At 41.4% G+C, this 25785-nt stretch overlaps 1 protein-coding gene across 1 annotated transcript in view; it reads right to left on the minus strand.

Moving 5' to 3' along the window:
• The window catches only part of AVEN (apoptosis and caspase activation inhibitor), a 195029-nt gene that overhangs the window by 9742 nt on the left and 159502 nt on the right, over positions 1-25785 (minus strand). The window contains exon 3 of the mRNA XM_055435556.2: positions 2188-2258. Coding sequence (XP_055291531.2) covers positions 2188-2258 — 71 coding nt within the window. The remainder of the gene's footprint in view (positions 1-2187; positions 2259-25785) is intronic.

The following is a 25785-nucleotide window of genomic DNA, read 5'->3' on the forward strand; positions in this document are numbered from 1 at the left end:
AACATATTATGTTCATTTATTATACCAATTATCTTATGTTACATTCTTTTTCATTTATCACCTAAATATTTATTGATCATCTGCCACATGTCATCTACCACTATGCTAAGACAAGGGGCCTAGGGTAGTGAACAAGCATGAGCTTTGTCTCATTCATCTTTGAATAAGAGGCATCTAATAGAGGAGATCAATCCTGGATGTTCATTGGAGGGACTGATGCTGAGGCTGAGGCTGCAATAATTTGGCCACCTCATGCGACGAGTTGACTCACTGGAAAAGACTCTGATGCTGGGAAAGGTTGGGGGCGGGAGGAGAAGGGGACGGCAGAGAGTGAGATGGCTGGATGGCATCACCGACTCTGTGGACATGAGTTTGAGTGAACTCCGGGAGTTGGTGATGGACAGGGAGGCCTGGCGTGCTGTGATTCATGGGGTCGCGGAGAGTCGGACACGACTGAGCGACTGAACTGAACTGAATAAAATAAATAATAAAGAACAAGTGCTCAGTGTTTTGATGAATGAAGAACCTTAGAATCATCTGAAAATCTTAAGATAACTAAAACGTTCTCTTTTAGCCAACATGGTTCAAAGGAGTCGAAATGAGAGCCATTTGGCTTTCATTAAATTCTTCCGTTAATCTGTTTTTAACTTGTCCTACAACTCTAAACCATACTCAGTTCAGTTCAGTTGCTCAGTCATGTCTGACCCTTTGCGACCCCATGAACCGCAGCAAGCCAGGCCTCCCTATCTATCACCAACTCCCGGAGTTCACCCAAACCTATGTCCATCGAGTCAGTGATGCCATCCAACCATCTCATTCTCTGTCATCCCCTTCTCCTCCTGTGCTCAATCTTTCCCAGCATCAGGGTCTTTTCAAATGAGTCAGCTCTTCGCATCAGGTGGCTTAAGTATTGGAGTTTCAGCTTCAACATCAGTCCTTCCAAAGTACACCCAGGACCAGTCTCCTTTAGGATGGACTGGTTGGACCTCCTGGCAGTCCAAGGGACTCTCAAGAGTCTTCTCCAGCACCACAGTTCAAAAGCATCAATTCTTCAGCTTTCAGCTTTCTTTATAGTCCAACTCTCACGTCTATACATGACTACTGGAAAAACCATAGCCTTGACTAGACGGACCTTTGTAGGCAAAGTAATGTGTTTGCTCAGGTCCATCCCAAACAGACTCAAGAAAAACAAATATTTTTAATTTCCAACTTTTTCTATGTTGTAATACATACTCTTTGTAAAGTGACAGGCAGTTATTTTACAAGTCACTTCCCTCCCCTCAGTCTTTCTGAAAAGTCAATGTCCATCCCAAATAACTGAACATAACACCAGTCCACCTGGGAGTGCAAGTCACCTACTGTGTGTGTACTGAGCTGACAGCAGAATGGGGAGGAAGGGACCACACCTTACCCATCAAGTCTGCGGCTCGGTCTCCTGTCTGAAGCTGTGGGCAGATCACTGATCACTGTATCAGACAGTATGCTCTAGCCCTGGGATTGGGGAGCATATGCCAAACCACCACTCATTCATTCTCTGTGCATTTTTAAAGGGTGAGAATACCTGTCATCTCTCATATGAAAAGAATCAGTGAAATCCTGCTTGGAGAATCATCAAAACTCCTTTGGGAAGAAAATATGGCAGGAAGACAAAGAAAATAAAGTGTGTGGGTTTTATGGATTCATTGAAAGACTGTGATACTTGTTCTTATTTTACAGTTTTCTGCTCCTAATTATAGATAAAAGAGTTATTTAAAACTACAAAGTTAAGGATTCTTTTACGTAATACCAAAAACAGTGTGGGAGAAAAAAACGGAATTCTCAACTAATTCTAAGAGGAATTTTCACAGAAAGGGAAAAAGTGAAAGGCCAAACGGCAAGGTAATCCACTCAAAATCATAACCATAATCTCCAGCCCTGCAACCCAGTCTGTACGAACTAGAGTCACAGATGAACCGTATGAGGAGTTCACACAGTGGCCTGGTACGAAGGTCAACTCCAGGTCCAAGAACTTGTAAAATTTAAGCTCCCTGAAAACTTTCTGAGCAATTTAGGTAACTGAGACTGAACTGTACACGAAGTACTAGACTCTTCTCTATGCGAAGACTCCGCCTAAACAACAGTGTGAAAGATGCTGGTCTTTATCCTTGAGAAGGGCCAACCCACATTCAACACAAAGCTTCACCTTACCTGTTTGGGGCATGAAGCTTCACCATCCCACTCTTTCTCCTCGGCAAAGCGGAACTGTGAGAAGGAGTCCCCTGGGAACAGAAAAAAACATACAACTTTATATCAAAGCCAAAGGCGAACACTCAGTTCTCTAAATTTCCCTTTGGAAGGAAAAGGGTCATTTCTGAAGAGCTGACCATCCCAAACTTGGTGACACCATTCGATAGAAAGTCCTGGTCCATATCTTTCCACAGCAATCTGTGTGTAAGGGGCACTTGAAAATATTGTTGACAGCTGTATTCATTGTTTTATTCAACTCTCATTAAGCCACCATCCTACACACTTGAGAAACAACTAAACAGTCCAGGCCTGCAGACATGGCCATCTACCCATTTTAAGCATATTTTCATCTCTCTGCATAATGTATGCAAGGAAACTGATATGTATGATTTTGGGGGTAGGCAAGTAGAAAAGGAAGGAGAAAACCAGAACTGAAGGAAAGCAATTCTCCACTGAGCCATAATATGATGACTTAAAATATCTCTTTGAAGTGAGGTTACCAACCTCAACCATCACTCCAAAAATCACCTGGTAAGAATGGCAGATGCAAAATAAAACGCAAAGGATGTGCCTTATATTAGTCAATGTGAATCACGACGCATGGCTGGAATGAGCATGAGCTCTCGGAATAAAGAAAATGAATCAAGATAAACAAGCTTGACAGATGATTCTGCACAGGGAGCCTGACACAAGGCTTATTTTGTAAACGTGTACTTACCTGATTATTTGCAATAGGGATAGCCAATTTATAAGCAAAGAATTATTTCTCCACCTAGCTTTCAGGATCCTCCAAAATGTGGTCCTACCTCATTAATGCACATTTACTTCCTATTTCTTCAGACTTCCTGCTCCAGAGTCAGCCTCTTTTCACATTTTGAACATACTTCATTTTCTATCCTATCCTATCCTCATTTTTCTTTTAATCCTTCTCCCTTGTCTGAAAGACCCATACACTTCTACCCATTCATATCCTATTTATATTTCAAGATTCAGGTACAGGCCCACTTCCTCCTCCTATGGTATCTCTCAGGTTATTTAACCATAGAATCCATTCTTTACTTCTAACTTAAAAGAGGGGGAAAAGAAGTGAAGAATTCCAAATTAAAGAGACAAAGATAAAACCTCCAGCATCTAACACTTGACAAGATCAAGTTCAAGGTAAAACAGACAAAGAACATCAGTCTTTATCAGGAGAAAGGGTAAAATCACAATCATTAGTCACTAGCAAATCAATTTGATCTCCCAAAAGTATGATATAAAGGATCTGAATTAATAAGGTCTCGTCTGGCTGTGCATGTGGATATATAAGTGCATGGGTACATATATGTATTGTGATTATATGTGGATACTTCATAAATATTTGTGCAATACTGGTATTTTAAAAGGACCATAGAAAGGTTACAAAAAAAAAAGACCTTTAAAAATACCCTAAAATGTAGCAGTCATACAAACCATATTTGTTGGTGATAAACATTTGTAGCACATACAGGCAAAGAGCCTATCTCTTACATACAAAGAATTTCTGCAAATTAACCAGAACAAAACCACCTAGTAGGAAAACAGGAAAGAGGGGGAGAATAAGAAATGCAAGTGGCTAATATGATATGACAACGATGAATTGACTCACTGGAAAAGAGTCTGATGCTGGGAGGGATTGGGAGTGGGCGGAGACAGGGATGACAGAGAATGAGATGGCTGGATGGCATCACCGACTCAACGGAAATGAGTTTGAGTGAACTCCAGGAGTTGGTGATGGAAAGGGAGGCCTGGCGTGCTGTGATTCATGGGGTCGCAAAGAGTCGGACACGACTGAGCGACTGAACTGACTGAACTGAACTGAACATGATATGAAATGAATCATGAATAAATAAAAAATCAATCTGGTAGATCTTTTAAACTTGGTTGAACAGCTGAATGTTTTATGAAATAGTGTTACTTTTGACATTCGTGAACTTCTATATTAAAAATGATCCTATGACTGCCTGGATCCTATAGTACGTAATCAGTACTAGATATCATCAATCATCAGTTCAGTTGCTCAGTTGTGTCCGACTCTTTGCAACCCCATGGATTGCAGCACGCCAGGCTTCCCTGTCCATCACCAACTCCCGGAGCTTGCTCAAACTCATGCCCATCTAGTTGGTGATGCCATCCAACCATCTCATCCACTGTCATCCTAGATAACAGTAATGCAAACAAGGCATGCTCTATGTACTTTTAATATCTAAATATTCAACTTCAAATACAGGTTAAGTTTCCAAAAGTGGTAAACAGCTTGTTTGAAATCAATGCTCTTACAGAAAACAACTAGGAACATTCCCCCACCACCATCCCAAACAATCTACCTGAAGACATTAGAGAGTTACCAAGGCAGTGAGGTTGTGAGGGACAAAGTTCCCAGGCTGAAGAAAAGCACAAAGAGGTGAGTCTAACATTTAGAACTGCCTTTCCCTTTGGGGCATTTGTTAGTTTCCAAAGTGATACTGAGAGACTGAAAAATTAAGCACCAAGTAATAACCAGGAGGTTGTAAAACGACTGAGACCTTCCACTAGTCTTATGGCACTGGGTGGACAAAAATGGGAGTTCAGAGCCCATGGGTGAAGAAGAGTCCTGGAAAATCAAGACGTTTAGATGAAACCCTTGGGGACTACATCTTAGAAGTAGGGATGATGGAGAAGAGGCCAGCCTCACAAAGTCCGAGGCAAAGGAGTGAATCAACTCAATCTCTGATTCTGACTAAAAGAGGCAAAAGTAAATCCTTTTTGAAGAAAAATGACATTATCAACAGCCAAGCCAAAATTCATTAAAAAACCATCAGGTATATCAGGAGATGAGACCAAGATAACAGAAAACGAGAGAGAGGAGTAAACCAACCAACCAACCAACCAAATTCAATCAAAAAATGGGCAGAAGGCCTAAATAGACATTTCTCCAAAGAAGACAGATACAGACAGACAAAAAGCACATGAAAAGATGCTCAACCTTGCTAGTTATTTAGTTCAGTTGCTCAGTCGTGTCCGACTCTGCGACCCCATGGACTACAGCACGCCAGGCTTCCTGTCTATCACCAACTCCTAGAGCTTGATCGAAATAATGTCCATTTTGTCGATGATGCCATCCAACCATCTCATTCTCTGTTGTCCCCTTCTCCTCCTGCCTTCAATCTTTCCCAGCATCAGAGTCTTTTCCAATGAATCAGTTCTTTGCATCAGGTGGCCAAAGTATTAGAGGTTCAGCTTCAGCATCAGTCTTTCCAATGAATATTCAGGACTGATTTCCTTTAAAATTGACTGGTTTGATCTCCTTGCAGTCAAAGGGACTCTCAAGAGTCTTCTCCAACATCAGCGTTCAAAAGTTTCAATTCTTCGGGGTTCAACTTTCTTTATAGTCCAACTCTCATATCCATAACATGACAACAGGAAAAAGCATCGCTTTGACTAGATGGACAAAGGTCGGCGAAATAATGCCTCTGCTTTTTAACACACTGTCCAGGTTGGTCATAGCTTTTCTTTCAAGGAGCAAGCGTTGTTTAATTTCATGGCTGCAGTCACCATCTGCAGTGATTTTGGAGCCCAAGAAAATAAAGTCTGTGACTGTTTCCATTGTGTCCCCATCTATTTGCCATGAAGTGATGGGACCAGATGCCATGATCTTCGTTTTCTGAATGTTGAGTTTTAAGCCAGCTTTTTCACTCTCTTTCACCTTCATCAAGAGAATTTTTAGTTCCTCTTCACTTTCTGCCATAAGGGTGGTGCCATCTGCATATCTGAGGTCATTGATATTTCTCCTGGCAATCTTGATTTCAGCTTGGGCTTCATCCAGCCTGGCATTTTGCGTGATGTACTCTACATAGAAGTTAAATAAGCAGGATGACGATATACAGCCTTGACACACTCCTTTCCCAATCTGGAACCAGTCTGTTGTTCCATGTCTGGTTCTAACTGTTGCTTCTTGACCTACAGACAGATTTCTCAGGAGGCAGGTAAGGTGGTCTGGTAATCCTATCTCTTGGAGAATTTTCCAGAGTTTGTTGTGATCCATACAAAGGCTTTGGCGTAGTCAATAAAACAGAAGTAAATGTTTTTCTGGAACTCTCTTGTTTTTCTATAATCCAAAGAATGTTGGCAATTTGATCTCTGGTTCCTCTTCTTTTTCTAAATCCAGCTTGAACAGTTCTCTGTTCACATACTGTTGAAGCCTGGCTTGGAGAATTTTGAGCTTAAAATTTTTTAAGAGTCATTAAAAAAAAATCCAGTTATCAGCTGGCTTGGAGAATTTTGAGCTTAAAATTTTTTAAGAGCCATTAAAAAAAAAATCCAGTTATCAGAAACAAATCTTGTGATTTTTGCAATGCAAAAATTTCAAAAATAGGAAAAACTATAAAAAATCACAATGACCTTCATAAAGTCATTTTTTTTCTCTTCCATTATGGTTTATTACAGGATAGTGAATATATTAATAGTTCCCTGTGCTGTAGAATAGGATCTTGTTGTTGTCTATTTTGTATATATTAGTTTGCATCTGCTAATCCCAAACTATTAATTTATCCCTTCCCAAACCCCTTTCCCCTCTTGTAACTGTAAGTTTGATTTCTATGTCTGTGATTCTGCTTCTGTTTTGTAAATAAGTTCATTTGTATCGTGTTTTATATTCCACATATAAGTGATATCATACTGTAATTGTCTTTCTGACCAAGAAGTCATTCTTGATTGATACCAAATACTCACATAAAAATACAAAGAAAAGAAAGTGAGAAAAATAAGATATTCAAGCACTTTCTGTTTACAGTAATCAAACAACACAATTTTTAAATCCTAATGAAGCACACAGAGGCTAATCTTAAAAAAATAAGCTGGTTAAATGACTACTAAAGAATGTCTTACATGGAACCATCAGTTCAGTTCAGTTCAGTTCAGTCACTCAGTCGTGTCCGACTCTCCGCGACCCCATGAATCACAGCAAGCCAGGCCTCCCTGTCCATCACCAACTCCCGGAGTTCACTCAAACTCACGTCCACAGAGTCGGTGATGCCATCCAGCCATCTCATTCTCGGTCGTCCCCTCCTCCACCCGCCCCCAATCCCTCCCAGCATCAGAGTCTTTTCCAGTGAGTCAACTCTTCGCATGAAGTGGCCAAAGTATTGCAGTTTCAGCTTTAGCATCAGTCCTTCCAATGAACATCCAGGATTGATCTCCTTTAGAATGGACTGGTTGGATCTCCTTGCAGTCCAAGGGTCTCTCAAAAGTCTTCTCCAACACCACAGTTCAAAAGCATCAATTCTTCGGCGATCAGCTTTCTTCACAGTCCAACTCTCACATCCATACATGACCACTGGAAAAACCATAGCCTTGACTAGACGGACCTTGGTTGGCAAAGTAATGTCTCTGCTTTTTAATATACTATCAAGGTTGGTCATAACTTTCCTTCCAAGGAGTAAGCGTCTTTTAATTTCATGGCTGCAATCAGCATCTGCAATGATTTTGGAACCCAAAAAAAGTCTGACACTATTTCCACTGTTTTTCCATCTATTTCCCATGAAGCGATGGGACCAGATGCCATGATCTTTGTTTTCTGAATGTTGAGCTTTAAGCCAAACTTTTCAATCTCCTCTCTCACTTTCATCAAGAGGCTTTTAGTTCCTCTTCACTTTCTGCCATAAGGGTGGTGTCATCTGCATATCTGAGGTTATTGATATTTCTCCCAGCAATCTTGATTCCAGCTTGTGCTTCTTCCAGCCCAGCGTTCCTCATGATATACTCTGCATATAAGTTAAATAAGCAAGGTGACAATATACAGCCTTGACGTACTCTTTTTCCTATTTGGAACCAGTCTGTTGTTCCATGTACAGTTCTGACTGTTGCTTCCTGACCTGCATACAGGTTTCTCAAGAGGCAGGTCAGGTGGTCTGGTATGCTCATCTCTTTCAGAATGTTCCAGTTTATTGTGATCCACACAGTCAAAGGCTTTGGCATAGTCAATAAAGCAGAAATAGATGTTTTTCTGGAACTCTCTTGCTTTCTCCATGATCCAGCGGATGTTGGCAATTAGATCTCTGGTGCCTCTGCCTTTTCTAAAACCTGCTTGAACATCTGGGAGTTCACGGTTCACATATTGCTGAAGCCTGGCTTGGAGAATTTTGAGCATGACTTTACTAGCGTGTGAGATGAGTGCAATTGTGCGGTAGTTTGAGCATTCTTTGGCATTGTCTTTCTTTGGGATTGGAATGAAGACTGACCTCTTCCAGTCCTGTGGCCACTGCTGAGTTTTCCAAATTTGCTGACATATTGAGTGCAGCACTTTCACAGCATCATCTTTCAAGATTTGAAAGAGCTCAACTGGAATTCCATCACCTCCACTAGCTTTGTTCGTAGTGATGCTTTCTAAGGCCCACTTGACTTCACATTCCAAGATGTCTGGCTCTAGGACAGCGAATACGTTATCGTGACTATCTTGGTCGTGAAGATCTTTTTTGTACAGTTCAAAGACCCCAAATTACTGAAGCAATCCTGATGGAAGTAAAGTAGGAAGCACAGTGCTCTTAGACTTCAGACAATACTGTAATACAAAGTTACAGTAATCAAAACAGTATGGTATTGGTATTATATAAAAACAGACATATGGAGTGCCAAGAAATAAACCCACATACCTACAGTCAATCAATCTTCAACAAAGAATGCCAACCTCTCTAATTCTCTCACTAAAGATGAAAGTGTGTCCATATTTGTCAAAATTACAACTCCTAGAATCAAGAGTACTTCTAGAAAACATGTTACCAAAACTTTTCTTCTTATATCAAGAGGGACAAAACAATGGTGGTGTTAGTAAATGTGTTACTCCTATATCTTGTACATCAGACATTTGGGTTTCTTTAAATAAGAAAGCGTGATGCATTCACAATGCATTCAGTTCTGCTCCTGCTTTACTCTCTGGCTGAGAGAGTTCCTGTCTCTCACACTATCAGTATGAATCAGAATGAAGAAGTACAGAATGGAACCCAGTGAAGAACAGGGAAAGCCAACTGTTGTTGACATGGAATAAACATGGTGGAATATGTCTTAGGAGTCATAAGCATTCAAAGTTTTAGACACTCACCAGGTATCTAAAGTAATTAAAGTAATTATAGCACAGCATAATGAACAGAACCAGAAGCATAAAACGAGTATAGCACTTTCTTCCTTCTCTTTCTTCAAAGACTAATTTCATGATGTATAAGAGGTTGTGGAACTGCCTTGCTTTTTACTTACACCATATTCTCAAACAAGATGGAGCCAAGCTAGTGTTTATTACATAAGGTGCTTGAATAACAGAAACAAAATCCCATAATATTCTACTTTGCAGATAACAATAGCAAAATAGAAGGCCTGCTAAATCCAATGATTATTTGTTATGAAGTAATTTATTCACTATTACCTGCTGAAAATGGGGGGAGGGGGGAAAGAGGGATTTAAACAGAACTGATGCACCCTGGGAGTTCACATTTTTCTTGTGTTATAAAAGTCCCATTCTATTCCAACAAAGCTGAAGTTGGTGTAATGCAATAAAAGCTGAGATACAAGTGATACGGAAACAATTCTGTGTCTCTTGAAGTTCAACAACATCACTCTACTGCCACATTTCTGCAGCCAAAATGAATGACGGATTTTTTTTCTAATCGATTAATTGCAAAAAGCAGCAAAAAAAAATGTTAGAAAGTTAGGTATATGTGATCTTAGGTATCAGAAAGCATATTTCAAGCAGTGCACAATGCACATGAAAAGCTAGTCAACATCACTAATTATTAGAGAAATGCAAATCAAAACTACAATGAGATATCACCTCATACCAATCAGAATGGTCATCATGAAAAAGTCCACAGCCTTTCAGCCTGTGGACACTGTCAAGTGTCACTGAAGTCTCTCCCTGCTCCACTGTCATCAGGTCTAAGTCAGAGTCTCTCAAAGAGCCTGAACAGCTATGGAAGCTCTTCCTTGGTGGATTGGGCTTTGAAACAACTGATGAGAGTCTGAGGAGCCATTCTGAGCAATGGGGAATGCTCACAGATTGTGTGGTATTGATGGATCCAAACACCAAGTGTTCCAGAGGCTTTGAGTTTGTCACATGTGCCAGTATGGAGGAGGTGGATGTGGCCAAGAAGGCAAGTTCACAAGAGGTGGACAAAAGAGTTGTGGAACCAAAGAGGGCCATCTCAAGAGAAGATACTCAAAGACCTGGTGCTCACTTAACTGTGAAAAAGATTTTTGTTGGTGGCATTAAAGAAGACACTGAAGAACATAATGCAAGAAATTATTTTGAATAATATGGGAAAATTGAAGTGACTGAAACCATGACTAAGTGGCAAAAAGGGAGGCTTTACTTTTGTGACCTTTGATGCCCGTGATTCCGTAGACAAGACTGTCATTCAAAAATACCACACAGTGAATGGCTAAGCTGTGAAGTAAGGAAACCCCATCTAGGGAAGAGATGGCTAGTGCTTCATCCAGCCGAAGAGGTCTAAGTGGTTTGGAGGCATTGGTGGTGGTTGTGAAGGTGGTCTTGGTGGGTATGACAACTTTGGTCGTGGAGGAAACTTCAGTGGTCGAGCTGGCTTTGGTAGCAGCTATGGTGGCGGTGGACATGGTTTCAATGGAGATGGCTACAGTTGATTTGGTACTGATGGAAGCAATTTTGGAGGTGGCAGAAGCTACAGTGATTTTGGCAATTACAATCAATCTTCAAATTTTGGACATTAAAGAAGAAAACTGTAAGCATAAGTTCTGGCCCTTATAGTGGTGGAGGTTAATACTTTGCCAAACCAAGGTGGCTCTGGTGGTTCCAGCAGCAGTAGCTATGGCAGCAGCAGAAGGCTTTAATTACTGCCAGGAAACAAAGCTTAGCAGGAGAGGATAGGGAGAGAAGTGACAGGGAAGCTATAGATTTGTGAACTCAGTCAAGCACAGTGGTGGCAGGGACTCGCTGCTAAAGAAGACATGTTTTAGACAATACTCATGTGTATGGGCAAAAAACTTGAGGACTGTACTTGTGATTAACTGCATAACAGGTTATTTTAGTTTCTGTTCTATAGAAAGTGTAAAGCATTCCAACAAAGAGTTTTAATGAAGATTTTCTTTTTGCACAAATGTTGATTGTTAAATATAACAGTCTGATCACAACGCTGAAATAATATGTCTTAAAAAAAACTATAAATATTAAATGCTGGAAAAGGGGTTCAGAAAAGGGAAACTTCCTACACTGTTGGTGGGAATGTAAGTTGGTATAGCCACTCTGAAAAACAGTATGGAGGTTCCTTAAAAAACTAAAATTACCTCCTAGAGAAATGGAAATAAAAACAAAAGTAAACAAGTGGGACCTGATTAAACTTAAAAGCTTTTGCACAGCAAAGGATACTATAAGCAAGGTGAAAAGACAACCCTCAGAATGGGAGAAAATAATAGCAAATGAAAGAAGTGACAAAGGATTAATTTCTAAAATGTATAAGCAGCTCATACAACTCAACACCAGAAAAACAAACAACACAATCAAAAAGCGGGAAAAAGACCTAAATAGACGCTTCTCCAAAGACATACAGATGGCTAACAAACACATGAAAAGATGCTCAACATCACTCATTATTAGAGAAATGTGAATCAAAACTACAAGATATAACCTCAAACTGGTCAGAATGGCCATCATCAAAATGTCTACAAAAAATGCTGGAGAGGGTGTGGAGAAAAGGGAACACTCTTGCACTGTTGATGGGAATGTAAATTGATACAGCCACTATGGAAGACAGTATGGAGATTCCTTAAAAACTAGGAATAAAACCACCATATGACACAGCAGTCCCACTCCTAGGCATATACCCTGAGGAAACCAAAATTGAAAAAGACACATTGTTCATTGCAGCACTATTAACAATAGCTAGAACGTGGAAGCAGCCTAGATGTCCATCAACAGATGAATAGATAAAGAAGCTGTGGTACATGTACACAATGGAATATTGCTCAGCCGTAAAAAGGAACACATTTGAGTCAGTTCTAATGAGGTGGAGAAGGAAATGGCAACCCACTCCAGTGTTCTTGCCTGGAGAATCCCAGGGATGGGGGAGCCTGGTAGGCTGCCATCTATGGGGTCACACAGAGTCGGACACGACTGAAGTGACTTAGCAGCAATGAGGTGGATGAACCTAGAACCTATTATACAGAGTGAAGTAAGTCAGGAAGAGAAAATAAATATCATATTCTAATGCACATATACGTAATCTAGAAAAATGGTACTGGAGAATTTACTTACAGGGCAGCAATGGAGAAACAGACATAGAGAATAGACTTGTGGACATGGGGAGGGGGGAGGAGAGGGTGAGATGCCCAGAAAGAGTAACCTGGAAACTTACATCACCATATGTAAAATAGATAGCCAAAGGGAATTTGCTGTATGACTCAGGAAACTCAAACAGGGGCTCTGTATCAACCTGGAGGAGTGGGATGGGGAGGGAGATAGGAGGGAGGTTCAAAAGGGAGGGGATATATGTATACCTATGGCTGATTCAGAGGTTTGACAGAAAACAACAAAATTCTGTAAAAGCAATTATCCTTCAATAAAAAAAATAAATTAAAAAAACCCACTAAAAGTAGATCTACCATATGATCCAGCAATCCCACTCCAGGAAATATATCTGGAGAAAACTCTAATTCAAAAAGATACATAAACTTCAATGTTCACAGCAGCACTGTTTTCAACAGTCAAGACATGGAAGCAAACTAAATGTCCATTGACAGATCAATGGATTGAGAAGACATGGTGTCTGTAGGTATTATATGTTACTGAGCCATAAAAAGAATGAAATAATGCCATTTGCAGCAACATGGATGGACCGAGAGATTTTCATACTCAGTGAAGAGAAAGACAAATACCATATCATATCACTTACATGTGGGCTCCTTAAAAAAAATAATACAAATAAACTTATTTACAGAAACAGACTCAGACAGAGAACAGACTTGTGGTTATAAAAGAGGAAAGGGCTGGGGGAGCATAAACTAGGAGCTTGGGGTCAGCAGATACAAACTACTATATGCAAAATAAACAACAGATTCGTACTCTATAGCACCGAGAACTATATTCAACATTGCGTAATAAGCCACAATGGAAAAGAATATGGGGGAAAGGACAGTGCACAATGCTTCAATTTGGAGGGTTCCACCAATGAAACTCATGATCAAACAAATCTCCACATCTAGCAGTGAATGAGGAGATAAATCTTCATCTAGCCTATTACCTGGTTTTTATCCAGTTACTCTTAGAAAGGACAAGTGTGAGGAGTACCATTGCCCTCCACGGCATTCTATTCTGGCAGAACAAACTAAATAACATTGTGCTCCTCCACCTGCCTCAGCCAAGCTAACATCTATTGAGCATCGCAAATGTGGAGGATGGCATGGTGACTATAGGGACAATCCAACAGCAGGCAGTGGTGAGAAATGGGAATGCCTCTATATGGTCAAAGTTAAATCTGGCCACTAAAAACTTCCATAATCAAGTTTTAATTTTATTTGAAAGTTCAGATTTTTTTTTCATGTATTTCAGTACATCCATTCTATAACAGTGATATTTAGCTTTAGCTTCAGCTGAATATGATTCAACACTTGACATTTTGGCCAGAATGCATATTTAATGTGTATACAATAGTCAATTAGTGACATTTTATAAGGTCATTTTTTAAAAATACAGGAGTTTATTTAATGTATGTACAAGTTAATACTGTACTGCATAACTGAAACTTGCTAAGAGAGTAGATCTAAAAGTTCTCATCACAAGAAAAAAAAAACTGTAACTATGTACGGTGATGGATGTTACCTAGACTTATTGTGGTGATCACTTTGCCGTATATACAGAGTCATGATATTGTACGGTTGAAACTAATGTTATATATCAATTATACTTCAATTAAAAAAATAATATAGCTTTGTATGCACTGCTATGGAAAGATGACCATCATCTCAATTGTTTCATAAAAAAAAAATAAGTTTTAGTGCAGTATGAACAATACACACATCAGTTCAGTTCAGTCACTCAGTCATGTCCGACTCTACGCAACCCCATGAATCACAGCACACCAGGCCTCCCTGTCCATCACCAATTCCCGGAGTTCACTCAAACTCATGTCCACAGAGTTGGTGATGCCATCCAGCCATCTCATTCTCTGTCATCCCCTTCTCCTCCCACCCCCAACCTTTCCCAGCATCAGAGTCTTTTCCAGTGAGTCAACTCTTCGCATGAGGTGGCCAAAGTATTGGAGTTTCAGCTTTAGCATCAGTCCTTCCAATGAACACCCAGGATTGATCTCCTTTAGAATGGACTGGTTGGAATACACACATGCATACACACATATATGCACATACATATTTGTACATATCACAAAAATACTAATAATGCATATAAGTAAGTCAAGATGATTATATTTTAAGAATGATTTTCTCAGAGGGCAGGGTTGAAGGACACGTATCCTTTCTGCATAATACATATTCCAGTTGAATTTTCCTTTGTAAACAATAAGCACATGTTACTTTTGGAACTGAGCCAAACAAAATAAGGAAATCTAGAAAAAAGCTGAAACTTCTTAAGGGCAAAGACCTTTCAGAATGCATTTAAGACAAAACATCCATAGACTTCAAGAGCTGCAACACTAGGTGTCATTCATTCTAACCCTCACTTTCTAGAACAATAAAGAGAGGCTCAATGGCCTGTACAGCCAGTTAACGACCGGACACTAAGACCTTGACTCCTAACATTCATTATTATACCTATAACTATTAATAACAAAGCTCTTTCCACTATTTCTACTAGTCTTCTCAGCCATCTGAGTTCCCTACAAAAAAACATACTCAATAACTGGATATGGAACAACAGACTGGTTCCAAATAGGAAAAGGAGTACGTCAAGGCTGTATATTGTCACCCTGCTTATTTAACTTATATGCAGAGTACATCATGAGGAATGCTGGGCTGGAAGAAGCACAAGCTGGAATCAAGATTGCCGGGAGAAATACCAGTAACCTCAGATATGCAGATGACACCACCCTTATGGCAGAAAGTGAAGAGGAACTCAAAAGCCTCTTGATGAAAGTGAAAGAGGAGAGCGAAAAGGTTGGCTTGAAGCTCAACATTCAGAAAACAAAGATCATGGCATCTGGTCCCATCACTTCATGGGAAATAGATGGGGAAACAGTGGAAATAGTGGCAGACTTTATTTTTTTGGGCTCCAAAATCACTGCGGATGCTGACTGCAGCCATAAAATTAAAAGACACTTACTCCTTGGAAAGAAAATTATGACCAACCTAGATAGCATATTAAAAAGCAGAGACATTACTTTGCCAACAAAGGTCCATCTAGTCAAGGCTATGGTTTTTCCAGTGGTCATGTCTGGATGTGAGAGTTGGACTGTGAAGAAAGCTGATCGCCGAAGAATTGATGCTTTTGAACTGTGGTGCTGGAGAAGACTCTTGAGAGTCCCTTGGACTGCAAGGAGATCCAACCAGTATATTCTAAAGGAGATCAATCCTGGGTTTTCATTGGAAGGACTGATGCTAAAGCTGAAACTGCAATACTTTGGCCACCTCATGGGAAGAGTTGACTCACTGGAAAAGACTCTGATGCTGGGAGGGATTGGGGGCGGGAGGAGAAGGGGACGACAGAGAATGAGATGGCTGGATGGCATCACCAACTCGATGGACATGGGTTTGAGTGAACTCCAGGAGTTGGTGATGGACAGGGAGGCCTGGCATGCTGTGATTCATGGTGTCGCAAAGAGTCAGACACAACTGAGCAACTGAACTGAACCGAACTGAATAAATATTTCATTTACTGAGTAGTGACATTTGATACACTACTATTGATATGTTAACCATATTGAAGATATGAAAAATCAAACTACGGAATTCCTCACTTTAGGAATCATTTCAGGGGTTCCTGTAAATAAGTACTTTAAAAAATAAGAGGATTTTTATAGACCTCTAAGTATTCTAACAGCAGTAGCATCAGAGAGATAAAGGTGATACACCAACCATCACTGTATGGTTGTATACCCAGGATACTCACTCTGCCTGACTTCTCAAGCTAGTCTAACACAAATTTTAGGATCAGTGACAAAGTGGACACCAAACTTGCTAGACTTCCACAATACCAACATGCTATCAAACACTGTTACCTATAGTCATAGATAAGACAGCTTTGAATGTTAGGCTTACCCTTTCAGCCATATCAGCATAAAAGGGCTTTCACTCAAGTAAAAGAACTTAACCAGTAAAAGTTCAGGCACAATCTTTATCTGGGCAAAGAAACCTACAAGACTTTCAGTTTCAAAAATACAGATCAATGTATATAAAGAGCAAATGTGGAAGATGGAAAATGTGCCCAATGATTTGGGAGTGGCAATTCCCATAGCAGACATTTATCCTAGGTATGTGGATCTTTTCCTTATCAAACTGGCCCAGACCCTTGTGGTATGTCCGTTGGGAAACCAACTGTAGAAAGCAAGAGGAATCTAGCACTGTCTCTGGATGAGTACTTCATTTTAGGGCTTCCTTGGTGGCTCAGACAGTAAAGAATCTGCCTGCAATGTGAGAGACCTGGGTTCAATCCCCAGGTTGAGAAGATCCCCTGGAGGAGGGCATGGCAATCCACTCCAGTATTCTTGCCTGGAGAATCCCCATGAACAGAGGAGCCTGGAGGGCTGCAGTCCAAGGTGTTGCAAAGAGTTGGACACAACTGAGTGCCTAGGCACGCACATACTTCATTTTAAGCTCCATTTTCCTGGCTCTTCTTTATTGTGATCACCTTCCTTTACATCTTCCATAGCCCTCAGAATATGCCCTCAATCAGGACACCATGTCTATGGGAAATCACAACTTTATAGGCTGACAAGTTCACAGTCTTCATAGAAAGACATTATGTCCCAATGGTCAACATCATGGTTGCTATAAAAAATGGAACATACCCTTCTTCTCTCTGAATTTCTCTAGCTCAACTATGAGACATAACATATTTGGAAAGGCAAGGTAGATCCCAAATTCACACACGAGCACAGATCAATCCAGAGATGATCCACAGTTCAGTCTACAAGGATGTAAAAAGGTCCTTGCCACCCCCAATTTCTAGCTTCCACTGATGAGTCTTTCTATTAATAGATTTACAGGTCAAGCACTTCGGTATTTACCCTAAAACAAAGCAACAGCTAACACTTTGGTCTTTGTGAGGAAGACTATAAAAGCCACTTCAGTGATGAATTTTAAAAGTTAGGTTGAGGCAAAAGAACAAGAAAGTCAGAAAACTCTCTCCTCTAGCTCAACAGTGACCTATAATTAGCTTTCTCACCAGGTATGGGGCCCCAAAGGCCCTTGAGCATCAAATATCCACATTGAGCACTACAGAATAGGATGTGCCTATCTTCCCAATGCCCCTAAAAAGGTGCCTCCCCATCTGCATGGATACATTGAAGGAAAAGTCAAATATACTCAGGTACCACAGAAGGGTTCTAGGCTTTATGAGCAAAGGATGATGCTGACATTCTGGAACTTAGAATCTAGCTTGTTTTCCCCAAAACAGTCAGCAAATATTCCGGATTAACCCTGTTCCACAGTAGACAATTTAGTAAAATTTCTCAGATCAACTGTTACAGAAACCAGACCAACACCAAACTCTGGTAGATGAGAGTAGAACTCGAAGATGAGAGTAAATGTTCAGACAAGGCTGAATAAATCAAAGAATATGAAGACTATTCCTCAGATGGACAATGAAGTCATAAGATCCTAGAACTGATCTGTAGTAAAAAGTGCGTCAGTGAGGATGATGTCTGGTTGCATGTAATGAAACCTGAAAAATTTTGGCTTTAATGAGATAAAGCCCCCACTGTTGCTACAAAGAGAGGGGCTTGGAAAGACCATGAAGATCAGAAGTAATTGTTCCTAATCCCTTGGGTCCCTTGAGGTCTTGCCCTGCCAGTGCCTTCCTGGAGCCCAGACCAGTATCCTACTGCCTTCTATTCTGGGACTTTTGTGTCACAGCTGAGCTATCATAGGATGAACTTCCTAACATCTTCAGTTGACCAACCTAAAAGTGCTGGAGACTTGATGTCCCATAGGGTCATCCCTGACCATCAACCAGCTCCCACCAAATACTTTCTTCCAAACAGAGTGTAGGGAGACAGCAGCTTCAGATAGCCTTTCTGAAGATATCAAGAAGACAGGCAGCTGGCTTGTTATCAGAATTAAAACACAATGTACGGTTACATTTATTCTCCTCCTCCCCTGCCTGTGCAGATGGCATTAGTGGTAAAGACACCGCTTGTCAATACAGGAGATGCCTGACACAAGGGTTCGACCATTTCTGGATGAGTACTTCATTTTAGGGCTTCCCTGGTGGCTCAGATGGTAAAGAATCCGCCTGCAATGTGAGAGACCTGGGTTCAATCCCCAGGTTGGGAAGATTCCCCTGGAGGAGGACATGGAAACCCACTCCAGTATTCTGGCCTGGAGAATCCCATGGACAGAGAAGCCTGGTGGGCTACTATCCATGGGGCTGCAGAGTTGGGCACAACTGAAGCAACTCAGCAAGCAGAGCAACATGCAGCAAACAACATAAAAAGTTCTATTTCTGTCAACTAAATGAAGTTGAAACTTAGGCGGTCAAAGACTGGGATGGTGGCCCAGGCTCCCTCTAGTTCATTGCTCTGCTATTTCTATGGAAGTACTTCTTGCCACAATCCCAGATGATGACCAGAAAGCCTGCTGCTGCCTCCAGAGCTGATACCAGATCCTCATTCAAAACCTGTCAGTTTGGTTCAGTCGCTCAGTTGTGTTCGACTCTTTGTGACCCCATGGACTGAAGCACACCAGGTTTCCCTGTCCATCACCAACTCCCAGAGCTTGCTCAAACTCATGTCCATTGAGTCAGTGATGCTGTGCAAACATCTCATCCTCTAAGGTCCCCTTCTCCTCCCACCTTCAGTCTTTCCCAGCATCAGGGTCTTTTCAGGTGGCCAAAGTATTGGAGTTTAAGCTTCAGCATCAGTCCTTCTAATGAGTATTCAGGACTGATTTCCTTTAGGATGGATTGGTTGGATCTCCCTGCAGTCCAAGGGACTCTCAACAGTCTTCTCCAACACCACAGTTCAAAAGCATCAATTCTTCAGCAATCAGCTTTCTTTATAGTCCAACTCTCACATCCATACATGACTACTGGAAAAACCACAGCTTTGGCTCAGTTCATTTCAATTCAGTTCAGTCACTCAGTCGTGTCCGACTCCTTGCGACCCCATGAATCACAGCACGCCAGGCCTCCCTGTCCATCACCAACTCCTGGAGTTCACTCAAACTCATGTCCATCGAGTCGGTGATGCCATCCAGCCATCTCATTCTCTGTCGTCCCTGTCTCCTCCCACCCCCAATCCCTCCCAGCATCAGACTATTTTCCAGTGAGTCAACTCGTCGCATGAGGTGGCCAAAGTATTGCAGTTTCAGTTTTAGCATCAGTCCTTCCAATGAACACCCAGGATTGATCTCCTTTAGAATGGACTGGTTGGATCTCCTTGCAGTCCAAGGGACTCTCAAGAGTCTTCTCCAGCACCACAGTTCAAAAGCATCAATTCTTCAGCGATCAGCTTTCTTCACTGTCCAACTCTCACATCCATACATGACCACAGGAAAAACCATAGCCTTGACTAGATGGACCTTGGTTGGCAAAGTAATGTCTCTGCTTTTTAATACGCTATCTAGGCTGGTCATAACTATCCTTCCAAGGAGTAAGCGTCTTTTCATTTCCTGGCTGCAATCAGCATCCAAAGTGATTTTGGAGCCCAAAAAAATAAAGTCTGACACTGTTTCCACTGTTTCCCCATCTATTTCCATGAAGTGATGGGACCAGATGCCACAATCTTTGTTTTCTGAATGTTGAGCTTCAAGCCAAACTTTTCACTCTCCTCTTTCACTTTCATCAAGAGGCCTTTGAGTTCCTCTTCACTTTCTGCCATAAGGGTGGTGTCATCTGCATATCTGAGGTTATTGATATTTCTCCCAGCAATCTTGATTCCAGCTTGTGCTTCTTCCAGCCCAGCATTCCTCATGATGTACTCTGCATATAAGTTAAATAAGCAGGGTGACAATATACAGCCTTGACGTACTCCTTTTCCTATTTGGAACCAGCTTTGGCTAGACAGACCTTTTTCAGCAAAGTAATGTCTCTGCTTTTTAATATCCTGTCAAGGTTGGTCATAGTTTTTCTTCCAAGGAGCAAGTGTCTTTGAATTTCATGGCTGCAGTCACCATCTGCAGTGATTTTGAAGCCCCCCAAAATAAAGTCTGTCACTCTTTCCATTATTTCCCCATCTATTTGCCATGAAGTGATGGGACCGTATGCCAGAACTTATACAGGACTGGGGAAACAGACTCTTGGAGGGCACAAACAAAACCTTGTACACATAGTTTCACTGAGTTAGACAAGGAGGTCCATGTGATCAGTTTGATGAGTGTTCTGTGATTGTGGTTTTCATTCTGTCTGCCCTCTAAGGGATATGGATAAGAGGCTTATGGAAGCTTCCTCATGGGAAGAGAGTGACTGAGGGGGAAAGTGAAAAGAAAAGTGAAGGTGAAGTTGCTCAGTCGTGTCTGATTCTTTGCGACCCCATGGACTGTAGGCTACCAGGGTCCTCCGTTCACGGGCTTATCCAGGCAAGAATACTGGAGTGGGTTGCCATTTCCTTCTTCGGGAGATCTTCCCAACCCAGGGATTGAACCCAGGTCTCCCGCATTGTAGGCAGATGCTTTACCATCTAAGCCACAAGGGAAGTCAACTGAAGGGGAAACTGGGTCTTATTCTGATGGGCGGGGCCATGCTCAGTAAATCTTTAATCCAATTTTCTGTTGATGGGCGGGGCTGTGTCCCCTCCCTGTTGTTGGACCTGAAGCCAAACTATGGTGGAGGTAATGAAGATAATGGCTGCTGCTGCTGCTGCTAAGTCACTTCAGTCGTGTCTGACTCTGTGACCGCATAGACGGAAGCCCACCAGGCTCCCCTGTCCTTGGGATTCTCCAGGCAAGAACACTGGAGTGGGTTGTCATTTCCTTCTCCAATGTGTGAAAGTGAAAGTGAAGTCGCTCAGTCGTGTCCGACCCATAGCAACCCCATGGACTGCAGCCTACTAGGCTCCTCCATCCATGGGATTTTCCAGGCAAGAGTACTGGAGTGGCTTGCCATTGCCTTCTCCGAAGATAACGGCAACCTCCTTCAAAATGTCCTGTGCACGTACTGCCCCACTCAATGCCCCTGACCCTGCAGCAGGCCACCACTGACACACGCCCCTGCTGGACACTCTTGGACACTCATGGGCAAGTCTGGGTCAATCTCTTGTGAAGACACTGCTCCTTTCACCATGTAGGGCCACCCAAGATGGATAGGACATGGTGGTGAGTTCTGACAAAATGTGGTTCACCGGAGAAGAGAATGGCAAACCACTTCAGTATTCTTGCCTTGAGAATCCCAAGAACAGTATGAAAGGCAAAACCTGTCAACCCCCACCTTTAACAGGCATTAACATAAATGTTTAAGTCACAGGGTCCAGAGATAAGAAGGAAAGCAACAAGGAAAACAAAAACCAGACAGAACCAGCTGGAACCAAAATGGCAATGAATCTGACCTCCAAAAGACTCCTAGTCTCATTTTAGGTGGATTTTACTACATTAGCATAATAAATAACATAGCTACCATAGCCAGGACTGGAAATCAAGGACAAAAAAATGGATAAAAAGGAAGAGACATCCCATTTCCTCTAAAGCCCTGCCCCTTCTCTTTAGACTAATGCATATACACCCTATCACAGCCACCCCTCTCCCCTCTTTGTCTTTAACTCAAGTGCCTCTCATCACCTGGCCAAGAATTTCATCTGTGAACAAAGCTCCTGCTTCTCCATTCTTTGGCCACTGAACAAAGCTTGTGCTGCAACAATCTCAAGTTTCGGTTTTGTTATTTGGCTACAGAAACCCAAACAGAAAAAGAATCTTTTACCACCAAGACATTACTTTGCCAACCAAGGTCCATCTAGTCAAGGCTATGGTTTTTCCCGTGGTCATGTATGGATGTGAGAGTTGGACTGTGAAGAAAGCTAATCGCCGAAGAATGGATGCTTTTGAACTGTGGTGCTGGAGAAGACTCTTGAGAGTCCCTTGGACTGCAAGGAGATCCAACCACTCCATTCTAAAGGAGATCAATCCTGGGTGTTCATTGGAGGGACTGATGCTGAAGCTGAAACTCCAATACTTTGGCCACCTCATGTGAAGAGTTGACTCACTGGAAAAGACTCTGATGCTGGGAGGAATTGGGGGCAGGAGGAGAAGGGGACGACAGAGAATGAGATGGCTGGATGGCATCACCGATTCGATGGAGGTGGGTTTGAGTGAACTCCGGGAGTTGGTGATGGACACGGAGGCCTAGCGTGCTGTGATTCATGGGGTTGCAAAGAGTCGGACATGACTGAGCGACTGAACTGAACTACCAAGGCAGAGGAATGGCCTCGGCTGGGTTGGGATCTGAGCAGAGCCCACACACTTAGTTCCCAGCAAAACTCTACAGAGCAAGATGGACAAAGGGTTGGAGAGAAAGAGGCAAAAGACATGCAGCAGTCGTCTGTTAGGTTTTCCCAGAAGCTATCACAGAACATCTCCACTCTCTCTTTCGGATAGAACTGTATCTATCCCTTTATCAAGCCACAAGGAAGGCTGGATAATTAATTTCTTCCCCAGTGGCTAGTGTTCAGATAACAATCAGGGGTTTGAGTTAAAAAGGAAGAATGCATATGAGGTAGAGAAGCAACTGCAATCTGTGACAAACTGTGAGAGGGTCCTACTCAAGAGGTCATCAGTAAGAGTCAGCTGCTAGTTAGTGACTGTGTGCACCAAAGTGTGAGTCGCCTCCAATGATTTCAGTGAAATTCTTGTAATTTTCAAACTTCTCAAACTATAGTTACCATTAATTTTAGACAAAATGCGCCTTTCAACTTTTTCCCCATTCTGTTATGAAGAAAGTGAAAAGTCAAAGTATCAGTCGCTCAGTCGTGTCTGACTCTTACTGACCCCGTGGACTATAGCCTGTCAGGCTCCTCTGTCCATGGAATTCTCCAGGCAAGAATACCAGAGTGGGTGGCCATTCCCTTCTGCAGTTTATGAAGTAAGAGTGGGATAAAGTTCTAGTTTCCAGCATAATCCAAAATTAGTACTGTTTACTGCCATTTTCAGGGAAAATGAGCATAATGTGATGTTAAGCAACAATGACTTTAAGAGGAAAAATTCATTCATTAAATTCATTGATTTTTTTTCGTTCTTTCATACATTTTTCAGCACAATTGTGTCAAATACAACTGGATGCAAACAATATAAATAGAGAAGACTTACTCCCTGGTTTACTTGCTCTCAAATCTTGAGTTGAACAAGTCATAGAGGAAACTACAGAAAAATCAACAAACAAAAGAAAAGGAAATTTAAATTCCTTTTCCAAAAATTTAGTGAGGTTTTCACTCTCTCCCTTTGTTTTAAACATACATTCACATAAAATAGTTACTAGCACTCGTGGTGCTAATTTCCCCAAATAAGATTTGGTCCACTTAAATCTTTGCTTAGGCTTTTTTATTTATCTGACACCCAAAATGTTAGCTCTGTTGGTTATCAAAGCTAATGAAACCGTCATACATATAATCTAAGGTTCCAGGTCTAATCACTCAAGGAGTAGACTGCCCCCTAATCTCATTAGCAATATTGCAATGATATACAATTCACTTCCAGAGGGAGGAGAGGAGAAAGAAAAGCCAGATCAATGCCAAATCATCATTATCTAGAAGGCAGCCTGTATTTGTAGGACACCACTCAGTTTCAAGCACATGCCCGCACCCACTTCAGTGCAGGACAGAAAAAAGCACAGTCCCACAAGGACAATGACACTCTCCTTTCCAAAGGTCACTGCAAAACTCCCAGCAACCTGGTCCCACAGTGGAGTCAAACCTTCCCTGAATTTCCTGGCCCATCATCCATTCCCCCCTACTATTTAATTGAGTACTTTTTTTTTGAAAGTCAATCTATCCCTATTACCACTTACACCTCTCAAACATAGTATTTTCTACCTTAATCTGCCCAAGTTTTCCTCTTGCAATTAAAAGTTCTCCATCAAGGTAAATGTTAAATAATTAAAATCCCCAAACACTGTAATCCCATGATGATGCCCTCAGAGAAAACTGAGCATTTGTGAGAGAAAATGTCTGAACCACTTTCTATCAGGAATATGAGATGACTTTCAATTTGTGGTTTAATGGCTAAATGTAGGCCAGACTCTTAAATATTAAAGGATAAAGAAGTCTTATCTATTAGCTTTGATTGGTTTCACCATTTTCTTACTATATATCAGCTCATTTCATCTTTCTGATACTAATTCACATCTTCATAGTATAAAATCCAAATTCACATCCATATCTTTAGCTACTGTCTTGTCTGTTCTCTCCTTCTAGCTTCTACTTTAAGATTCTGTAAAGTCTTATATCATATAAGAATTCACTGCTCACCAGCACAATATTCTTCATAAAATCTCCAACTGGGCAGCTCTAGTAAGCACAAACAATACCAAGCTGAAGACAGAAGACCATTAGTCAATATACTGTTTTCTTTCTTTTTTTTTTTTTAATTGGAGGATAACTTCTTTATGGGCTTCTCATGTGGCTCAGCTGGTAAAGAATCCACCTGCAATGCAGGAGACCTGGGTTCGATCCCTGGGTTGGAAGATCCCCTAGAGAAGGGAAAGGCTTCCCACTCCAGTATTCTGGCCTGGAGAAATCCATGGACTATATAGTCCGCAGGGTCACAAAGAGTCGGACACGACTGACTTTCACTAACCGATTCACTCATTGCTTTATAATGTTGTTAAGTTTCTGTTGTACAACATGAATCAGTTATATATATATATATATATATTTTCACATATATCCCCTCCCCATACACACACACATATACACACACGTGTCTCCCCCCGACCCAGCCCCGCATCCCACCCTCTAGGTCATCACAGCGCACCGAGCTGAGCTCCCTGTGCTACATGGCAGTCTCCCACTACCTGTGTTACACACAGTAGCATATATATGTCAATGCTACGCTCTTAATTCGTACCAATTTCTCCTTCCCCTCCTCCCCGGTGTCCACAAGTCCAGTCTCTACTTTTGTGTCTCTAGTCCTGCCTTACAAATAGGTTCATCTATATCATTTTTCTATATTCCATATTTGTGTGTTAATATATTCGCTTTTCTCCTTATGACAGACCCTAGGTTCATCCACATCACTACAAATGACCCAATTTAATTCCTTTTTACGGATGAGTGATATTCCATTGTATATATGTACCTCTCCATTCCTCTATCAATGGACATTTAGGGTGCTTCCTCAATATACTTTTTCTGAGGTCAACTCATGTAAGTAATGTAGAACCTGTGGAAGTTAGTTCTGATTAACTTCATGTCTCAGATCCTTGCTTTTCTTTTTAAAATTCTCTTATTTCTAGCT

Source organism: Moschus berezovskii, chromosome 9, assembly GCF_049115385.1.
Source record: "Moschus berezovskii isolate FMDL1 chromosome 9, NW_MosBer_1.0, whole genome shotgun sequence".
NCBI lineage: Eukaryota > Metazoa > Chordata > Mammalia > Artiodactyla > Moschidae > Moschus > Moschus berezovskii.